At 41.7% G+C, this 20,194-nt stretch overlaps 1 protein-coding gene across 2 annotated transcripts; it reads right to left on the reverse strand.

The window, feature by feature from the left end:
• Positions 1-1,416: 1,416 nt before the first annotated feature.
• Positions 1,417-19,985, reverse strand: sin3b (SIN3 transcription regulator family member B). Of its 2 annotated transcripts, none has more exons than XM_030433404.1 (19): positions 19,475-19,985; positions 18,229-18,335; positions 17,851-18,004; positions 15,338-15,703; positions 14,778-14,933; positions 14,400-14,528; positions 14,117-14,206; positions 13,822-13,940; positions 13,266-13,479; positions 12,826-12,942; positions 12,400-12,638; positions 10,469-10,652; positions 8,594-9,515; positions 5,773-5,942; positions 5,519-5,692; positions 4,720-4,812; positions 4,509-4,603; positions 2,873-3,071; positions 1,417-2,735 (listed from the first exon to the last, which is right to left on the reverse strand). In XM_030433404.1, the coding sequence occupies exons 1-19, from the start codon at positions 19,583-19,585 to the stop codon at positions 2,499-2,501; spliced, it is 3,876 nt and encodes a 1,291-aa protein (XP_030289264.1). In that variant the 5' UTR covers positions 19,586-19,985; the 3' UTR covers positions 1,417-2,498. The 2 variants fall into 2 exon arrangements, with proteins under 2 accessions (XP_030289264.1, XP_030289265.1); XM_030433405.1 differs by lacking the exon at positions 19,475-19,985 and adding an exon at positions 18,936-19,128.
• Between the last annotated feature and the right edge of the window lie 209 nt (positions 19,986-20,194).

A 20,194-nucleotide genomic window follows, 5' to 3' on the forward strand; every position in this document is an offset into this window, starting at 1 on the left:
CACACTGGAGCGGGTCAGAACCATGTTAACCTTCACAGATGAGCTCTGTTGGTCATTCACTCTCTGGGAATGAAGAGTGGCGCCGCAGGTCCGGACTAGATTTAAGATTTGACAACTCTGCCAAAAAAAAAAAAAAAGCTTGAGAAACCTGTCCAAAAACACTGGCAGCGATTAGGGATTTGGTGCAATTTTTTTCTTCTTTCCCAGAGGGAAAACTGAGTCTGACACCAACATGTTCAGTGTGCCAGTGAAGATGAATGAATCATCATGAAAAGCCTGAAAATCTTGTTTCTTGGCAGACGGGAAGCACCCACGAAATCAGAGGAGAACACAGCTAACTTTGTGACAAATCACCATCAAACCAGCCTCTTAATCCAACATAATCACAAGATTTTCCCCCTTTTAAAAAGGGAAAACAAGTGCATCAGTTGAGAATGAAAGCCCACTCTCCTTAGAAACAGCAGTTTGCAAAACCAAGGTCAAATAATGGCCATTTGGTCTTGTACATAGTCTCATCTGTAAATCTTACATAATCTAAATCTGAATTTGTAACCAGAGTCCTTGCAGTGGCTCAGAAAAGGTGAAAATCTAGAAAATCTACAAATGAATGACTTGTGCTGTCCTGAACAGCTAGTAATGGACTTTGTAGCAAGTCATTGTTTTTCACTAAAATGTTCACAACATACAAGAAAAATGAGATGAGTATCTAAAATAAATCTTACTTTTACAGAGCTCAACATGTTCAATACAGGGCAGTAAATAAAAAAATGTTAGTCTCTGACTTCCCAGAGCGCAAGATGGTGTCTTCATATGGTCTTGTTTATGTTTGATCAATGGTCCAAAATCCAAAGATATTCAGATTACACCGATTTTAAAAAAGGAAACCAAATCCTCACATCACCATGAAAAGGAGCTGGAACCAGCCAATTTCTCACATCTGTGCTAGAAAAATAAATAAAACGATTAATAGATTTGTTTCATTCTGATCAGCTAGATGATGATAATGCGACCACTTAATAAAGCAACATTATGTAGAAACTGGTATTTTGTGTGATTTGGCGCCCCCCCCATGGTTTCTGAGCGCAACACCACTGTCATAATTACTGATCCCAGGTCTGAAATAATTTGTCAGACGTAATGTAGGTGCGAACTACACACAAAAACGCATTATGTCTTGAAGTAAACCTGTATGCTATGCTGTGATCTTTCTCTCTCACTGAAGTTGCGTACTGCAGAAACAAACGATGGGGGCGGAGTTGCTGAGGCAGGGACACCATTCACCCTATTTCAAGACACTGAACCATTAACATGGATTTTGAAGCCGTTATTTTAAGCCAAAACAATGTTTCAATTTAGCAAATTGTGTCCAGTGAGTCTCCTGTATGTCTCTGAACAAACAACCTGCCAGTCAACATCTAAGAAGGTCACAACTAGGTTGTTTATTTTGTGATAACTGATACAGGATAAATGTTATACATTCTATTTTAACACTGATATTTTGCTTTTATTTTCAATGTCAGTATGCAAAAAAAAGACAATACAAAGTAAACATTTAGTATCATGAATATGATACATAATTTGACTGCTTCATCCATATTAAACCAATTAATTTTAAGGACTCCATGTTGCCCTGGTGATATCTTGTTTAGCTACAACACAAAAAAGGGAAAAAATACAAAAAAACGAAATGCAAACATCAACATCGTTGGCTGACAGCAAACACTGTAAAGAACCACGTGATCTTAAGATGCATCGATCAACTCGAGTAGATGCATATATAAAAATACAGGACCCCTGTTGTATATATGCACATACAGTAATAATGCAATTACTAGAGTTGTAGAGCCTGTATACAAACAGACAAAATGAAGAGCAGGATACACATACATACACACGTTTTACCATTATCTCTCCATATAAACACGCATAAACCAACCAACCAACAAACAAACAGAAGGCTCTCTGGCTTTAGAAGCTAAAAACTACACTTGACTTAAAAAATAAAGAAAAAGAAACAGACATTCACATTTCTGAAACAAATTCCATGATCTCATAACGTCTCACCTGATCAACCGTCTCTGTCCATCAATCAACTCTTAGTGCCACCGGAGAAGCTAGAATAATGATGATGATGCTCCGTTTGTGCCGTTGTGTCCGACTCGTCCCATCGATCAGGGCCGAGCTCTCTATCATTGATTACATCAGTGTCTGTGTTGGTCCTCGTTTCTCCACGTCGTCACTCGCTGTGCACTCATTCACTGACTCACTGTTCACTGGTGTCAACAGTCTGCACTGTGTTCCTGCCAGTTTCCTCATCCATGAGTGGAAGTGAATGAGTGAACATGTCGTGGAGGAATGTGGAGAAGAGGGACTGCAGCTGTTAATGTTTAGTGTATGAATGTCCTGTATGTCCATGCATTAACCTCTGTGTGTCTGTGTGTGTGTGTGTGTGTGTGTGTGTGTGTGCGTGCGCTGTACGTCCATCTCTCCGCAGGCCTCTACGGTGAGGCTGGGGCTTTGCTACCACTGTAATAAACCTGGTATCTGTTCACTGCTTGCCCTTTCACCTCAGTCGACAGGCAGGTCGTCTTGCAGGGGATCATGTCCTCCTCCTCCTCGCCCATTAGCCACTTCTGCACCGAGCGCTCAGCCGAGGTCGCCACGTGATTGGCCAGCCAGCCCTGGTGCCACTTGTCAAAGCGGTCGTGCTGGCTCGCTGCCACTCTGTGCTGCGACTGCAGAGAGAGAAGAGGAAGAGTCAAAGCTTCGTCCAAACAGGATTTGACAAGCAGAAAAGACGAGGGGTGATTATCCCCCCCCACACATCACACAGAATCTCCATATCACGTCTTAGAGAAAACTAATGACATACCTTCCTGGCCTTGACCAGCGCTCCTCTGCGGTACATGTAATCCTCAGAGTTCATGACAAACACCATCTTGTGAGTGTTAAGTTTGAATCGACAGTCCAGACTGCCGGCATTCTCCACTCCCAGCTGGCGGTGCCACTCTCTCCTGCAGCGCATCGCCTCCACCTGCCGCACCTGCCAGCGACGGAAACGACGCAGGTTCCTAGAAGAAGTGACACATTTGTTAGACCTTTTCATGTTGGATTATTTTGAGAACAACTGAATTACTTGTTTGAACTGAAACTTTTCCAGGCTCTTAGTCAAATTCCTGACATGTAACAGGATTTTTCCTGGCTCAAAAGAAGGTAAAGGTGAGAACTACGCCTCGACTGAAAAATAAAACAGGACAAAAACTTTAAATATTTCCATGTTCACATCTGCTGTTTCTACCTGTGAGTGGATCTCTGCCCAAATTGATTTTGAATTTTGCTCCATATTGCCTCCGTTGTACATATAACATCTGGGGCAGATGTTTCTTTGTTTATTCATAAATGTACAATATGGTCAAGAGCATCTCTGCAGCACCACAACATTTCATTTAAACACAGTTTTGAGACACATACTTACTCATACTGATTTTGATTATGTTGCGATTAATAAAAGGTGCATAGGAGGTAAGTATGCATAGCAAGGCATGAGCTTCTGCCCACTGTCAGCACAAAGTTCACTAATAATTCCACATTTTAGTCATACGAAACTTTGCATTTTCATTCAACTTTGTGCAGACAGTTTGCAGGAATACAATCTTTCTTTTGTTGATGATGGATTTGGATGTTTTGAATATTTTGTCTACTGTCAAAAGTATCAACATACTGATAAATAATCAATATTGAATAATTAAAGCAGTTTACTCCAGTACCAGCTGCATATTTTTTGCTTTCCTTTCTTGACACATGCACCGCTTTAGTGCCTTCATTATCCCACCGCCTCCAAAAATAAATATACTTAGAGTCCGTTTGCTTAACTCACAATAAACAAGCCTTGTTATTAGGGCTGGGATGACGTGTCGACGTAATCGACGACATAAATTTGTCGACATGAATAATTTGCGTCGTCCCAAACAGGAAGTGGTAGTACCTGTGGAGGATGAGAATAGCCCCTCTCACACAGAGACGCTGCCGGTGACAGACGCTGTTTTTCATGCAGAAATGTGACGAAGAGTTGGTAGGACAGGTGGGAGGACAGACGGTGCTCCGCCTACAACTGCGGTATTTTTTTCCTCATACAAGTTACCAACGACAGTTACAGTTACTACGTTACTTTTGTTTGGTCATGTAACGTTAAATTAGTCGTTAGATTAGTTGACTAATTGAAAAAATAATCGCTAGATTAATCGTATGAAAAATAATCGTTTGGGACAGCTCTACTTGTTATATTTATCTTTTAATAAAAACCTGTAATTGTATTCCCTCACTGGTGCTGCCTTTTCCTACCATGGTATCGAACATCGATATTTTGAAGGTATTGTATCACAGTCATCAGCTGAACTGGCCTTATTTTTCATTTAAGAAAGGGTGGCTAAAATACGTGTATATACACAGCTTCAACTTTTTTAAAAAGTCAGATTTGTTGTATAAATAATCATGATAAATTGTAATACCTGGGCAGGAAAACGGGTTTGAAGAAGTAGCCTTCTGCTTGAGAACACAGACTGGACTCTGTTCCTACGAACTGCTCCATGTAGCTCGACAGGCACTGAGGGAGAAGACAGAATGACATAAATAACTGATCCTACAAGATTAATTAATGCTTTAAGTTATCATAGTATGTCTGACGACAAACATTTTGGTGGTTTATGAATTTGTGTTTACCTGTACATCTAACGGGTCATCAGCCTGAGCCTCCTCAGTGTCCAGCAGCTCGATGGTCATCGTCACATGACCCTTGTTTTGGATAAACATCACCTGATAACACAGAATGCAAAGAAATTTTAAATGTCAGGTCAAACTTTAGCTCACTACATCTGTAGCACTGCAGCAACATCCTCCTAAAGAGAACTTGTTCTGAAAGGAAATGATTAACTTTCAGTGCAGCAGGATGCAGCTCTCTTGATCATTATCCTTAAAAAACACTTCATCATAAACAAATGTTAGTGATAAGCTTTGTTTTAATGTTGACAGAATTGTTCATTATCCTCTGAACAAGTGTTAAAAGTGCACTGTGTAGTTTTAGGATTCAAACTCTGAATTTGAATATGTATAATATAATTATAATTAATATAATAATTAGAGGTAATAGTACAAACCAAGAAAAACAAGCTGTTCTCAGAGGAAAAAAAAGGTCCCAAGAACACTGTGTGAAGGTAGAATGGTGGCAGGGTCCGCCACATTTAAACAAAGTAAAACAGTATGAAACTGTGTTGTCCTTTAAATGGTCAGTTTGTTTATCCAGTTTATTCAGTCACAAAAAAAAATAAAAAAATATTTAGTGTGTTAAGGCATAACAAAACAGCCAATGAAGATCTTTCTCTTCTGATAAAAATGTCTTCCTCAAAACTACATAGTGAACCTTTAACAGCATATTTCCACTTCAGCGAAGGTGGAGGTTCACAATAGGAAATAGTTTCGCAAATATGTAGTGTAGTCCTACTTCCAGCAGGACTTTGCTCACCTTGAAGCAGTTCTCCTCAGCCATGACTCTCTCTGCCTTCCACTGGTAGCTGGTCTCCCACGCTGCTCTGACGCACTGAGAGGACAGGTTTCCCCCTGCTGCCCCCCTCTTTCTCTCAGCCAGGTAAACATCAACCACCTGCAGACACACCTCGTCGCTCACAAGGTGCTGCAGCTGAAGTCAGAGACAGTGTTGGTCAGAATGTCGTGCGTGTCTCTATTGTCTGATATGAGGTGACGGGTGACTTTTCTTACCTGCCGGATGATGTTGTGGATGACCTTGTCGATGGTGAAGCCGATGTAGGCGTGGATGGTGAACATCTCTCTCAGTGTGTCTTCATACTGCGTGGAGTCCAGGTTACCATCCAGCAGGCTGCGCACCATATCCAGGAAGGCCGGGTAGTACTCCTCTAATTCCACCTCACCTGTGGAGACAAAAAGGTGTCACAACTGTTACAACGAATGCTCGTTGTGGCAGAGAATACATATTTTGCATTTCTTGACATCACAAGTTTGATGATCTTCTGAAGTGGCTTGGGATCATGGGAGACACAGTTAACAACCAACGTTGCAGATGAAAATTGATGTGGTGACTCAGGCAAAAACCAGGCTCATGGATAAGGTAATGTATCAAAGTTTTACGTTATGTATAGTCACATTCACCATGTTCCTTCCTCACTCTGATTCATCATCTGATGTTTTAACCTGAAGTTACAGCCACAGGCGTCCAAATGAAACACACTGTAAAATTTAAATTTCACACAATTCAATAACATACAGAACAATGGTCTGGTCATTTTTAGACACATCTGTGTGTAACGAGTGTCAGAGTGGATGTGTTGTGTCAGGAGGGACAGAGCAGGATTTGGACACCCTGTCTTTTCCTCCAGGACAAAGAAAATACTAAAGTTCAAACTCAGTTTTGAACTAAAACCAGCTCTTTAAAAAAGGGTGATAGAGTTGATATCATTAGTTCAAACTGTTGCCTGATATGCATTTGTGCTCCTCTGCGATCGAGCTGAAAGATCAATCTATTTTATAAATGATTTATCTAATTTAAGCAAAAACACATAACATTTGATGGTTCTAAGGTTTTCAAAAGTGAGAGTTTGCTGCTTTCCCTTGGTCTTAAAACATCTGGTGATATACTGATACTGGAAATCTTTTACACCCCAATGTAGGTTACAACACCAACCCCAGCAATCCATTATTGGTCGGGCTCCATTTGGTAGGACCGAACAAGACATTTAATGACGTTACCATGTGCTCAACAATATTGTGATTGCATTTTCCACCATTTTATGACCACCTGATTAATTGAAACATGAAGGGCAGATTAATTGATATTAAGAATTGTTAGTTCCAGCCTTACGGTAAGATTCAGTGTCTCATAGGCTAGTCTAATGTAATTATCCAAAATACAAAAAGCTTAAAGCCCCTGTACAGACTTTTCATTTAGTGTTGATTTTGGCGGCCCCGCTGGACGAAAGCGGTAGTGTTTTGCCGGAATGAAGACTGCATTTCCCATGAGCTCTAGCGCCCACTGTCGTGAAGACGTTTGTCTGGCCGGCGCGTGTAGATTTGTTTTGGAAACGTTGGAAAGACGACGGGACTTGCTTTGAAAACTTTTTTTTTTTTTAGCAGCTATCTGCAGCGTGCATATGGACGAGGTAATGTGTCTATTTGTATTTCTACTTGATATAATATGCCGCCGGTGAAACAAAGTAATGCTGCTGTTGCACTGCAATTTCCCAGCTATATATATTACCCACGGTGCTACAGAGCTAGCGTTACAGCAAAGTCACAGTGATTGTGATGGATGTTTTGTTCCAAGTAAGAAACTGAAACATTTATAATGACAGAGGATATTACCGATGCATCGTTGCAGGTCGGCTGGGCTGATACACACAGCTGAAATGGATGCGTGATCTAAGACGTTTGTTGTCGTTTTCACGAGTGTAGTATCTAGAGCTAATCTAGTGGTAACGTTAGCCAGCTTTGTTGTAACAACATAAATTCATGTATTGCTGTAAACTACGTCCCGCATTACATTTCATAAATGAAATAAAATTTACAAACCCGTCTAGGAGGAATCGGGCGAATTCTGGATCCGACCCTCCCTTCAAGCCCCGCAACTCTCTCCATCTCTGGAAGGAATCGCCAATGTTTATCCGTGTTTAGCCCTAGCTTGATCGGATTCCCTCTTGGCCTTTCGTTGGTCTTCGGTTCGAATTCTTTTTCTTTTCTTTGTCTCATTATCAGCCATGACAAAAGTTTTAGCTCGGTTAGCACTGGCTAGCGTAGCAACAAAACAGCTATGCCGTATCCTGAATGTCGTCAGTTCCGGTCTGACTGCCGTAAATCGTTTCGTCAGTGGTCCGACCCGACCAAGGCCTTTCAGAGGTATAGAATTAGACTACTTAGAAATAGCGTATCTTCACGCTGATGGGCTCATTTGCTGTTGTAGGTAACAGAGACACATCAGCAGAAACCAGAGACTTTTGCATATCCAGTTAAAAACTCCGTACAGGGGCTTTAAATGCTCTGAATGGCCTTGATGTTGATATTCAGTTTTACAAAACTTCATAAGATTCCTGCTCAAATAAAACAAAATCAAAACAACACTATACTGCACTTCCCACTAGATTGAGTCAAATAAAAACCCACTGAACAGTATGTTCCTTGTTTAGATTCTTGACATTTTAAATCTTCAACATCATGCTGTTTCAAATGCCGGCAAGGGAAACAAAAGAACAGCATCAGTCTCTCAACACATCTGTAATACTTTTCAAACATTCGTTTCCTTTCATTATGTAGCCTGACTGACGGAACACCGAATCCTGGCCTCATTTGGGTGAACTGGCATCAGAACCAGTGTGACTTAAATGAACTTACTGAATCAGTGCTTATTAATTAAGACTAATTAACTCATCAACACCTCTTGATTATAGTTCCAGAATCTAAAAACAAAACCTCCTACACTGAGATTATTTGTCCATGTTGAGTCAGATGTGACAGCTAGCTGAACCAGCTTGAACTATAAACACTTGTAGAACTGACCAGTAGCTGAACTTACTTGGCTGTTTGAGGCGGAGCTCCATAGCAAGGTCACATGCTTTTTCTCTCCGTCCCTCTGCCATGAGCAGCCTCTCCCTGCTCTGCTCCGCTCGGTGCTCCAGCAGCTGACGTTCTGCCTGTCGGTAAACCCGCAGCAGCCGCGAACACAGGGTCTGGTGCAGCCGCAGGAAGAAATACCAGTTGTTGTTGACAAAGAAAAGGTTGTAGACGCCGTCCAGATCCTTCTGGTGCTCTGCTTCAGGGTCACGTAGGTCCACCTTCTCCCCAGCTGCACCTGAACCCATCTCCATAGGTGTAGATCCAGGGGTAGATGAAGCGGTCCCTCCAGGCTGGCTCATGCTACTGGAGGTTGTTGAGGCCTCTGTGTCTGCAGGTTGGGAGGGGCTGCAGCGCCTCCTCCTGGACTCCCCGTTGAGCTGCTGCTGCTGGGGTTGGGACTGGGCCTGAGACTGTGACTGGGAAGGCTGGGGTTGAGGCTGACTACCTGTAGCTGTTGCTGCTCCTGATGCATTATTTGAATTACCATTTCCTCCTCCTCCCACTGCTACTACTGCTGCTGCTGCTGCTGCTGCTCCTCCTAGTCCTCCACCTCCTCCACCTCCTCCTGCTGCTCCTCTCTCTCCACCCTCCTCAGGCTCAGCTTCCTCATCTGTCCATTCTTCAGTATCACTGAGCTCCCCGCGGCGGGAGAAGAACAGGTCCGGGACAAAGTGCTGGATGATGCGCTTGATGTGGTCCTTGTCGTCTTTGTGGATGGTGGGCTGGCGTTTGACGTGGTAGATGATGAGCGAGGCGGCATCCTCCAGGATCTGTTTGTCCTCATATGTGAACAACATATGAGGCTCACTAGATGAGGCCGCACCAGAGCCGTTACGACTCTGCTGGCCAACTCCACCCTCTTCTGTGCTCTGCTCCTGACGCTGAGATACACAGGAAAACCCATGTTAATGTAGGCAACAGAAAGACACACTGTGACAAATCACTGAAGAAATACATCACCGCTGGAATGATGCCCCTTGCAAAAACTTGGCTGCCTATGCAGTAGAAAGCCAAAATACGTTTCTAAACTGGTGCTACATGACCAGAGCAAACAGAAAAGGGGCTATGGTCTTGCTTTCTCTCAAGGGATAAAACGCCTTCAACAACCGGAATGCACTGCTTCACACTAGACCAACAAACACTCTCACTGATGGGTGATGTAATGAGAGTTGGGCAGGGCTTGGGTTTTGCCTCAAAGTACAAAGGGGGAAAATGATCAATTCCCTCACAACTACAAAGCTTTCCTGTAACAAAAGCAATACCTAATGTATACTGTAAAACAGCATGCAAGGAAATAATAGTATAATTATGAACTGTACGTAATATTCAAACCTATGATTCCAGCTGATTATTGTAGTCCAGTGTTGAGAAAAAATAAAGTTTAAACTTTTATCATTTCAGGGCAAATGAGCAACTCAATCTGTTGATACAGGCCAGGCGATAAAGGCCCTGGAGTTCAGATTATTTAATCAATGTCACGACTGAACTTTTAAGATCAAATAAGTAAAGCAGAAAAGAAAACAAACTTTCTTAAATAAATACTACATGCGATGTAAATGATGTTGTTATAAATGTAATAAATGTTGGGTGTAAACTCACACAATCAACACGCAAAGACCACCGGGATTATGTGATTTCTCGTGAAATGTTTTCAATTTGTTTTGTTCACATAGCTCTGGGTTTGAATTCCAAGTCAAAAAGAGGGGTTAAGTGGAGCATTAGCACTTTAAAGTATAATACAGTGTTTTATTATGTCCAACCTACAATATGGCTTTGATACTCAACACATAATTATGAAAGCTCTAGAGTTGGAGGACTGGAAGAATGTTTGCACCTCATCATAGACACTCTCAATTTCATTGAGAAGACTCTTCGACCTCAGGGCCTTCATGTCGTTCTGTTTGAAGTTGACTCCTTGGTGGTCGAGGGACTTCAGGTAAGCCTTCTCGTACTGCTCCCTCCATATCTTATTAAAACCCTGTTGGGCCTCTCTCCACTCCTCCTCCTTGGCTTTCAACCTGCAGACGAAGACACACCTTAAATGTAGACACTTAACAATACAAACCACTTCTATACATCCATTATGTTAACCTGTCTGTCAGGGACTTTGATTGTGAGGCTATGTGAGGATCTGTGCAAAAGAACACGTCAGTTTTTCAGAATTTATTCTAAATGTGGAAGCCTGCCGAGTGTAAAACACACATTTCCAAGTGCCTAAGGACAGTACAATGAAATCACAAACACTTTAAAGGAGTCATCACCTGTTTTTTTACATATCCAGTCCCTCTTGGATCGCTTTGGATCAATTCTCAAAACTAATTAGAATTTTTTTTTTTTTTTTTAAAAATCAAACATAGAGCTTGTTCTGACACTTTTTCATACCGCGACTTTCTCACGCGAGATTATGCGCGAGGTTTTGACCGGTCTGGATGTGCATTGTATTAATATGTAATGAGGCGCGCGTTGATTGGCCGCAGGAAGGACAGAGCCGGAATGGGGGGCGAGCCTGCATGCACACACTCCAAAACACAAACAGCCCCCTGTCATGGCGCACACACTAAATGACAAACCTTACGGAATTCAGGCATTTATGTACGAGCCGGAGTCGGAAACCGAACGGGAGAGTGAAGAGGCAGAGACGGTGGAAGAGACACGTTTACAGCAGGATGTCTCTGAATGGTAAATTCTTTTTTTTTCCGTCTTACTTTTCACACTCGTGTTTTACATGTAAGACCTGAGTTTTAATGCTGGCGGTGACGATGTATGGCGTGATAATGACAGAGAAATAAGCAGATTCGGCGTGCTCACTCTGGCTGAGGACGGCTGTGAGCCGATGCTTATGCAAGTAGCCTCCTGTGGTAACGTCACCACAGGAGCAGAGTCAAAATTTCGTGCTTTAGGAACGCGCACTATTGTGCGCTATTCCTGTTCGGAAAAAGAGCCAAAGCGAAAAAAATAAGCCACTTTCAAACTCCAGCTTTTCAGGCAAGTTTCAACAGAGGTCCAACACCAATATGCATGATTTAACGAGAGAAATTGCGATTTCCGGGTGATGACTCCTTTAAAAACACTGTTTTTACTGTTGCTGCAATGGTTCGACTTTGTTGGCAGGACGTGCAAAGATCATTGCCTGTTGATACAAGGACCTTACTGGTACTATCAGCAAATCAACATTTCTATCATTCTGTCACTTATGTTAAACCTAACCTGTTTACCTAATGTAAACTAAAAATGCAGTCCAACAGTCTTTTCTTCACATTTACCATGCAGAGTTTTCACTAGCATTATAAGGCTTAGGTTCAACACCGCAGCTATTTTAGGCACAACCTAAGCTAAATATGGAGAGCATCAAAACTAAATTACTTTTCCCAGATCTGATGGTGCTGGTTAGTCCCCAGTGGCTGTCTTAAGCAAGATTCATCATTAAGCTGTCAGTGGGTTGTTTATCATTCTGCTCTAGCTTTTCCAACTTTTAAAACACAAATACAAAAATGTACCAAAGTGATTAGTTTTTTTTATTAAAAACCCTAAAATTTTCTTGGATGAACCTCAAACTCTCATCCAAATAAGTGTACCCAAGACTTCCACAAACCAGGAGAAAAACAATTCTGAAAAGAAATTTTGAGAATGATATCTATATACTTAATTAACAGTAATAGCAATGATTGTGCATCTAGATCATAAACATAAGAATCAAGCCACTGTATGTCTTCCATTAAAAGTTTTTTCTGTGAATAACATTTGAAATGAAAAGACAGTCCAGACCTCTTGAGCACCACAGGCACAGCGGTAGCCGGACTCCTCTTCAGTCCCTCAATGATCTCAGGGGCTTTGTCACCATAGATACGGTACACAGCCCGCCGCTGGATGACCTCAGAGGTGCCGCCCAGGCAGTCGTCTAATCTGAATCGGTCCTGGTCCTCGGGTGAAAGCCGGGAGAGCTTCTTCTGGACGCTCTCTAGCACCCTGATGGTTGCCAGGTTTGTCTCCAGAACCACATCCAACTAGTTAAAGACATAAAGCTCTCATCAGCTGCAGTTTAGTGGCAATTGCTGTATGTCTTAAATCTTATTATTACCTCTTTATGACAGAAGGGACAGAAAGAGCTTAAAACCTTTTGAATAAGTTGTAATGTTTACAAACCTCCAGGCTCTGCAAGAAGTGTAAACAAACTCATAACGATGTACGTACCTCAAATCTTTCATCCTCACAACGATGCAGCTGTTCCTCATAAGGAGTCTTCTTCGAGCTGACAAATGTGGAGTCTTCTGACCAAGAGGGGAAGGACACCCAGGTGTCGTTCAACACCTACACACATACAGACACAAAAGTAAAAGTTAATGATCATCAATTGGAATATGTTTCATTATGAGACACTTTTCTATCTTTTACAACTATTTAGGCTAGAAAAGAACAAGATGAGAACTGCAAGGATGTAAACAAAGGGAAAATATGATTTGCAAATATTTCATGAGGAAGTTAATCCATTCAACACACTCATCAATGAAACAAATGGTGAGTGACACTGAGTGTAAACATAAACTTTTTTTTACAAGACAACTCCACAGGGCACCTTTAAGTGATGCAGTGATCTGGTGACAATACTTTTGGAAAAATTGAGGTGGGTGTACCTCCTTGCATAGGGCAGTGCGCCCGCTGCATTTAGGCTGCTGGTAGGTCTTGGGCAGTGCTCTGTAGCTGGACCCCAGGCGCTTGCAGGAGGCATAATCCACCTCCCGGCCCCCTCCCCCCTCCATGTAGCGATCTGACAGCCCTGACACAGCATGAGAGAGCTCTTTGTCCCCCAGAAATGACTTGAACTGTGTGTACAGTTCAGGAAACTTCCTGTAAGGAGATGGATGGAATCAGGAATGACATAAAGCAGGAAGACAACAGCTGAGTAAAAAACAAATGTCACCCATCTGAATAATCCTACCTATAATAATGTAATCTGGATAAAAGTCTGCATTATAACCCTAACATAATAGTCGTCAATGGTGTTGAAAGCCTTTTTTAAATGTCAACGTTTTAAAACAATTGTTGTCCTTTCCTGCAGTAATACCAAACTGTCTCCTCTACAAGTCCAGACAGTACGTCTACAACCTCCTGTCAGCTCCCTGCAGCTACTGGATCCATGTCTCTGATTTCACACATTTATTCTGTTCAGTTATCTTTCCATCCACTCACCCCAGAAAAGGAGTGACAAGCTGTAGCAGCTCCGCTCCCGAAACTACTTCCTGGTTAAACAAGGCGATGCAGCGCAGGAAGTTCTCGTACACTTCCTGACTTTTAAACAGGCGACGAACCTGAATGATGTGAGGGTTGACAGGGAAATCCGACCAATGATGTTATCAAATAGAGATTAAAAATACAAAGTAAAAAGACATCAATAGAGATAAGAGGGGAAGAAGAAAGCAAGTGGGTCAAATAAACAGTATGAAGAAAGGCAGAAGGAAATCCAACGTGGAAAATGATGCCTCACCTTATCAAAGAAGGAAAATTCTCTTAAGACTCCATGTTTGCCAACTGAAGCAAAGGACTGATCTTTGGTACAGGAATACTTCATTTTTTTCTATAAAAGAAAAAAAAAAGAAATCAATACTTGATGATCTGTGCGTTTAAAAAAAATGTAATTAGCGTTATTGCAGTTGGAGCTTTTGAATTGTTGCTTTAAGAACGATGCAAAGAGTTGTTTTAGAGATCAAGGACATGCATACATGCATTGGCGCATTGCCTGAGGCAGTTACTCTAAATAGAGAAATTACCTTGAGCAGTGGGGACATGTGCTGCAGTAGGATGGGCCTGGGCCTCTTTTTATTCTGTTTGTTTATTGTGTCATCATCCTCCGGCCTTTTCAGCGTCTCTTTCCCCCCTGTCAGTGAGCTCCCTGTGAACTACAGGAGAGAAGGCACATAGAAAAAAGGTGTCAGAGTAACAAAAAGGAGTGAAACATTTACAGTTTCCAAAAGTCACAGTTGACATATCAAAATAGCTTGTTTTGTGTTTCAAACACTCCAAAAGACTGCCTGGGTATAGAAAATATGTGTGCAGAGACAGGCCCCTAGCTGTTACAAACGCCAAGATTTTTCATGTTTTCTGAAAGTGCAACATTATTTGCCTCTGTCTGCTGCGTCTTTACTGACCAATGATCTCTTGGCGTCAGGTAAGAATTGTCCAAACTCAGCCAGCAGGTCTTCTTGCCCCTTGAAAAGACTGGCAACTTTAGAGAACACCTCATCTTCTGTCATCCCACTGCTGCCTCGGCTGCCTCGACTCTCCTTCACCTCTAGCTGCTCCTTCTGAGGGTTGATAGGCGGGAAATGGTGATCAGAGGTGAGGCATCAAACTTAATTTTCAAAAAGCAGAGCCAAGTTAATATTGCTTGGCCTTGCTCAACATCATCTTGATGCAGGAGACACAAACCCCAAAACAAAAAAGTGCTGTGGAAATATGATACTAGATATTAACTACAACATTTATTTGTTTAATTTAAAATAAAATAAAGCCGTTTATGAAGGACTCAGATTCTGGGCAGAATATTAATGCTGTGAGACCTCGGTTTTGCTTATTCTAGAAGACAAAATCTTAAAGGCAGAACATAAGCAATGCAAGTAAACTCAGTAAATGAATAATCCTACATTTCCTATATCATATTATGCAACTAAAAAGCTACTTAAATAACCACGTTTTATCTCCCGAGTACCTGATACGTGTGGAGAATCTCTAGGAAGGCTCTGTAGATCTCTGGGTGGTCCAGGAAACGGTTTTTGATCTTGTTTACGTAGCTGATGGCACTGTCAAACTCTACTGGGCTAGTCTCCGAGGCAGGTGGGGATACAGAGGATGTGGTCGCCTGATTCTGGCTCTCTCTGCTCGTCAGGGGAAGAGACAGCCTGCTTGGAGGCTCTAGAGGTCCTGCTGGGGTTGAGGAAGATGGGGGCTCTGAAGAAGCAGCCTTGACTTCAGTGGTCTGGGCAGGTCCAGCTTCAATATTGGCGGCAGAGGCACTACCTGAGGTCGTGGTCACTGCAGAGGTGGTGAGACTCTTCCCTTGCGTCCCTGGGGACACCTGGACAGATTATAGACAGAAGGAAGAAGTTTATCTAGATGGTTAGCTGTGAATTAATTCAAGTAATTTAATCATTTACATTAAGATTTTGTTTACAAAAAATGCGGTGGTAGTGGTAGAAATCTGGTTGTAAGCAATGTGAATGCTAAATGAAATTAACCCTACTCGTCTCCGAGCATGTGTCAGAAACCACTCCCTTGTTCAGTCATTCTCGACTCCATAATTAGCACTAAATTGTGATTTCTTATTCTGAAAAAAGAGTCATTTCATCGTTATTTGTTGAATCTATTCAAAGTCTTAGAAATGGAACAGGGTGGAAATGAAGCAGATCTACAACAAAGATATCTTATCAATGGTATGTTCTCATTATATTGTAGGATATCAGCACAAAATACTGTACTTTAATCAACTCCACGATTTTCTTTCTATTGTGGGATTTTTTTTCAGGGCACCATAGGCATACACTGCACACACAGATAACTCAGATAAGGGTGTGGATCGGGCTGCATTTCTCTTGTCCGTACCCTCCCAAGTCCGAGAGTGGAGTTACTGAGTCTGACCCGAACTCAACAGGCGTTCCCTTTTTTAATGTCCCGACTCAATCGGATGCAGGTAAAGTAAACTGAAAAGCTGAAGCATGAGTATGTGTTACCCGTTCAAGTAGAGTTCCACATGAATGTTTGCCGCTTGCAAAGAAGCGAGTAGCCTCTGTGTTGTGTTCAAAGTGTTGTCACATAAATAACAATCCCCAGCACTTAATAATTTATTAATTAATCAATAAAGACATACAGCCCAAACACAAACAGTATGTCATCACTTTTTGAAACTATACTTATTCATCTACACACTTTATTTTCATTACAAGAACCTGAAAGCACCATGTCAATTGACGGAACCCAACCTTCATCTCTAAATTTTGGCTTGAGTTGAGTATCCATGCTCTACGTAAAATGGCTGACAGTAATATAGTGCATTATGCAGGTGGTGTTTTTGACACAGCAAGTTTTTCACTTAAACACATCATTTATAACAAAAACATTTTTTTTTCACACCATTTGGAAACATCATGCATATATTACGTCCAATTTACTTGAGTAATATCAACGTAACAATGTTTACATCCAAGATTACTTTTATGTCAAATTTAATATAGCAGGTACGGTTTCCCCACTACTAAAACATACATCTGAAACATATTTAGCAATACATCATAAAATGGATGTCAAACACTTTTAGTGCAAATCTCAAACAGCCACTCCCCTGATCCTCAGGCTGCACAATCACATTCCTTAGTCAAACCCTCCACTTCCAAAACAAAAAAATCTCACACAGAAAAAACAACAACATTGGCATTTGGACCTTTCACATAAAAACCAATAAATGTATTTTCAGAGAGGAATTTCTTTATGCGGCAAAAGTATAGTAAAATCCTTTATTTAGTTTGGCATGTTGGTCTGCCAAAGAAAGACTGATGAACGTTGTTTCGTGCGACTTTTTTACATCTTAAAAGGGCTCCTTAAAGTTCCCTTGACTTAACTGACGAACCTCAACTTGATCTCTGGATATCTTAACATTTGTTTTCTGCAAGACAATCTTTATTTTGTCTTAAGAGATCCATTGCAATTTTATTTTAATACATATAAAATTCACTCAGTTGCCAGATTAATATGTACAACCATCTTAAACTAATGCAGTTTAATAAAACTGCAATAATTCCTATCTTCGTGAAGTTGCAATGCTGGAAAAATTTTAAATAGATGTGCATGGCACTTTATAGTCATTAATTTTTGCTTGGTGTTCTTAATAAACTGGCAACTAAGTTAATGTTTACTCCTCAGCATATGGCATGTGTGGGATCTTAAAAAAAGCATTTAAAAGTTGAGATGTTTCTTCAAAGAAAGGAAAGTAAAAATCTCCAGTGGTAACAAAGGAAAAAAATCCCCTCATGTCTTGATTAATTTTGTGATTTATATCTGTGAAAACTAACCTATGGTTGAAGCAGAGCCCTCAGCTGGACCTTGTTTTCTCTTAAAACTTTAACAATTATTTGGGCCTAAACACAGAGTATCTGCTCCGCCCGCTGAACCTTTCAAATGTTTCAAGTTTTGAGAATTTATCAACTTCAACTGTGAGGAGAGCGGTCTCACCTGAGCGGAGAACGGAGATTGGAGAAAAGCCACGCCATTCCTGGGGACCTCTATCCGATACCCCGGTGGTAGGAAGGCATTGAAGCCCAAGACTAGGTCTGGGTGTCCATGGAAGAGTTGCGAAACACGGTTTATCACCCCAGGTGTGTCGATGCTGATCATGACAACAGGCACATACAGACATATTAGTGGTGTGGATGATATATGCAATAAATGTGAATAGAAGGAGAATAAAAACTGGGTAATCAGTGAATGATCTGCAATTTCCTACTTATTGAGAAATGCCGTAAAAATGTGTGGTTGGGTTTTTCAACATAATCAAAGTTGATATAAAAGTCTGCATTAAAAATGCATTACTTTAACTTCTTGCACAAATACCTCTGTGACTTGAACTCTTTCATGATGTCGAGAAACTTGTTGTATATGCCAGGATCATTGGCAAAACGGATTTTGACTTGGTCCAGATATGACAAGGCATCTTCAACCTAAGAAGCACAGAGAGAGAAAAACACAAAAATTATTAATGTTGCACAAACCTGGCGCTATGGAGGAGCCTTGAGACAAAAATCCTGTTGTGCTGTTAAATGTAAACCCATCTCCCTAAAAACTTGTGTTACTGGACAATGGCTTCTCTACACGTATATTCCACATTGCATTTGATTCACGATTGTATATAATAGCAAGTACTACCACTAACGAACCAAAATATTTGTTTTGCAGAATTTCCTCACATCCTACATGTGGACATTTTGGGACCTCAGCTTACACAAATATGTGACGTTTGCTCTCTTCATTGTGAACTGAAGTGCTATATCAACAAATGCACTAGTTAGCTGTACGAGCTGTACAAGTAACCGCTAAATAAATAAATAAATGGGCGAATACAAGAAGGACCGAGCAGCTTTTTGTTCACTGGACCTCGGCTGTCTCTATCCACGACATCCGAGCTGGGTTAGGTTAACGATCAAAAAATATGTGTTCACACAAAGCATTGTCACAAACACACTAACGATAGAGGGGTTGTTCAAGCTAGCGTTAGCCAGTCAACTGACGATAATAACTCCACGAACACTTACAACACCTACCCACATACAAATCTATACAATACGTTTAGTCACAGCTGGTCCCTCGCCAACAGTGTCGTGTTGGCAAAAACAGCATGATAATATTCAAACAAAGAAACGTTTAATGAAGCTGCTAATCAACTGAAATAGCCGTTCTTGGCTAGCCTGGCTGACGTCCTCCACTTTGTTCAGGGTGGCTGAAAAAACGAACAAGGAGGAACTTCCCACAACCGAGGTTTGAGTTAACGTTTGCTCACAGTAGCTCTTCATGACACCGTAAATAAGAAACTACCACTAACTGTGTCCCTCCACTGTCACTGGTAACATTCATCAGTGAAATGCAGCTTCCACATCTAACCTTAAATGTCAATGTTCGGCTGTTTAGCGACGAATTACTTTTAATAGGCCAGCGAGCTAACTGACGTTAGCCAGCCGATCCTTTCACTACTCTCGACGTTAGGGGAGAAAGAGAAAAGCCTCAAATCCAATGCAATGATCCACGAACAAAATGGTTCTGACTCTGAGGGACTTTTCCCTTGTCGTGTCCGTTGTCTTCTTACCTTCAGCTTCTGGAAGTGCTGCTGCTGCACTTGCTTTTGTGTTATAACGAAAGGCTTGTCTTGAATTTGGTTTATTTGCTTCGCCGTGCTGTGCGCCTGAATCTTCGCCATTATCCCCGGCGACAGGAGGCTCGGAGAGCCACTACCACAACTTGAGAGGGAAGCTTCGGTGTTACCTCCAGTTGTTGGCTAGCCGACAAACCTTCCTCTCGGTCGGGAAGCCAGCCTGCCAGCGAGCAACCCTACTTTGCCTAGCTGGACAGTCTCGGCACAGCGCAAAGGGACGGAAAAGCCAGCAGAGTGGAGGCTGATGACAGACGAGCTGCTACTCGCCGCGACTTTGATTAAACATCGCCATCGAAATACACAAGCTCGAGCAAGAAGCGTCGGAAAATAAGCTAAGGGACAATGGTTGCCGTTTATCGTATTTAAAATAACTATCGCCTGTCTCTTTAAATTCGGCGGCAGCGGTCTGTCTTGGCGTCCGGAAGCCAGAGTAGGAGTGAAAAATTGAAAAAAAAAGAGGAGTGAAAAATTGTACTGCGCAGCCGCAGCGATGGGAGGAGCTGAGTTCACAAGAATCAGATTGCTACACTCCCCCTTCTCTGCTACAAAGGAACAATGTTACTCCATGCAAAACGATAGCTTCATAGTCCACACTGTACCCACAAGTACAGGATCGACAGACCGGGCACTGATTGTGACACAGATCAAAACCGG

Source organism: Sparus aurata, chromosome 11 (assembly GCF_900880675.1).
Source record: "Sparus aurata chromosome 11, fSpaAur1.1, whole genome shotgun sequence".
Lineage (NCBI taxonomy): Eukaryota > Metazoa > Chordata > Actinopteri > Spariformes > Sparidae > Sparus > Sparus aurata.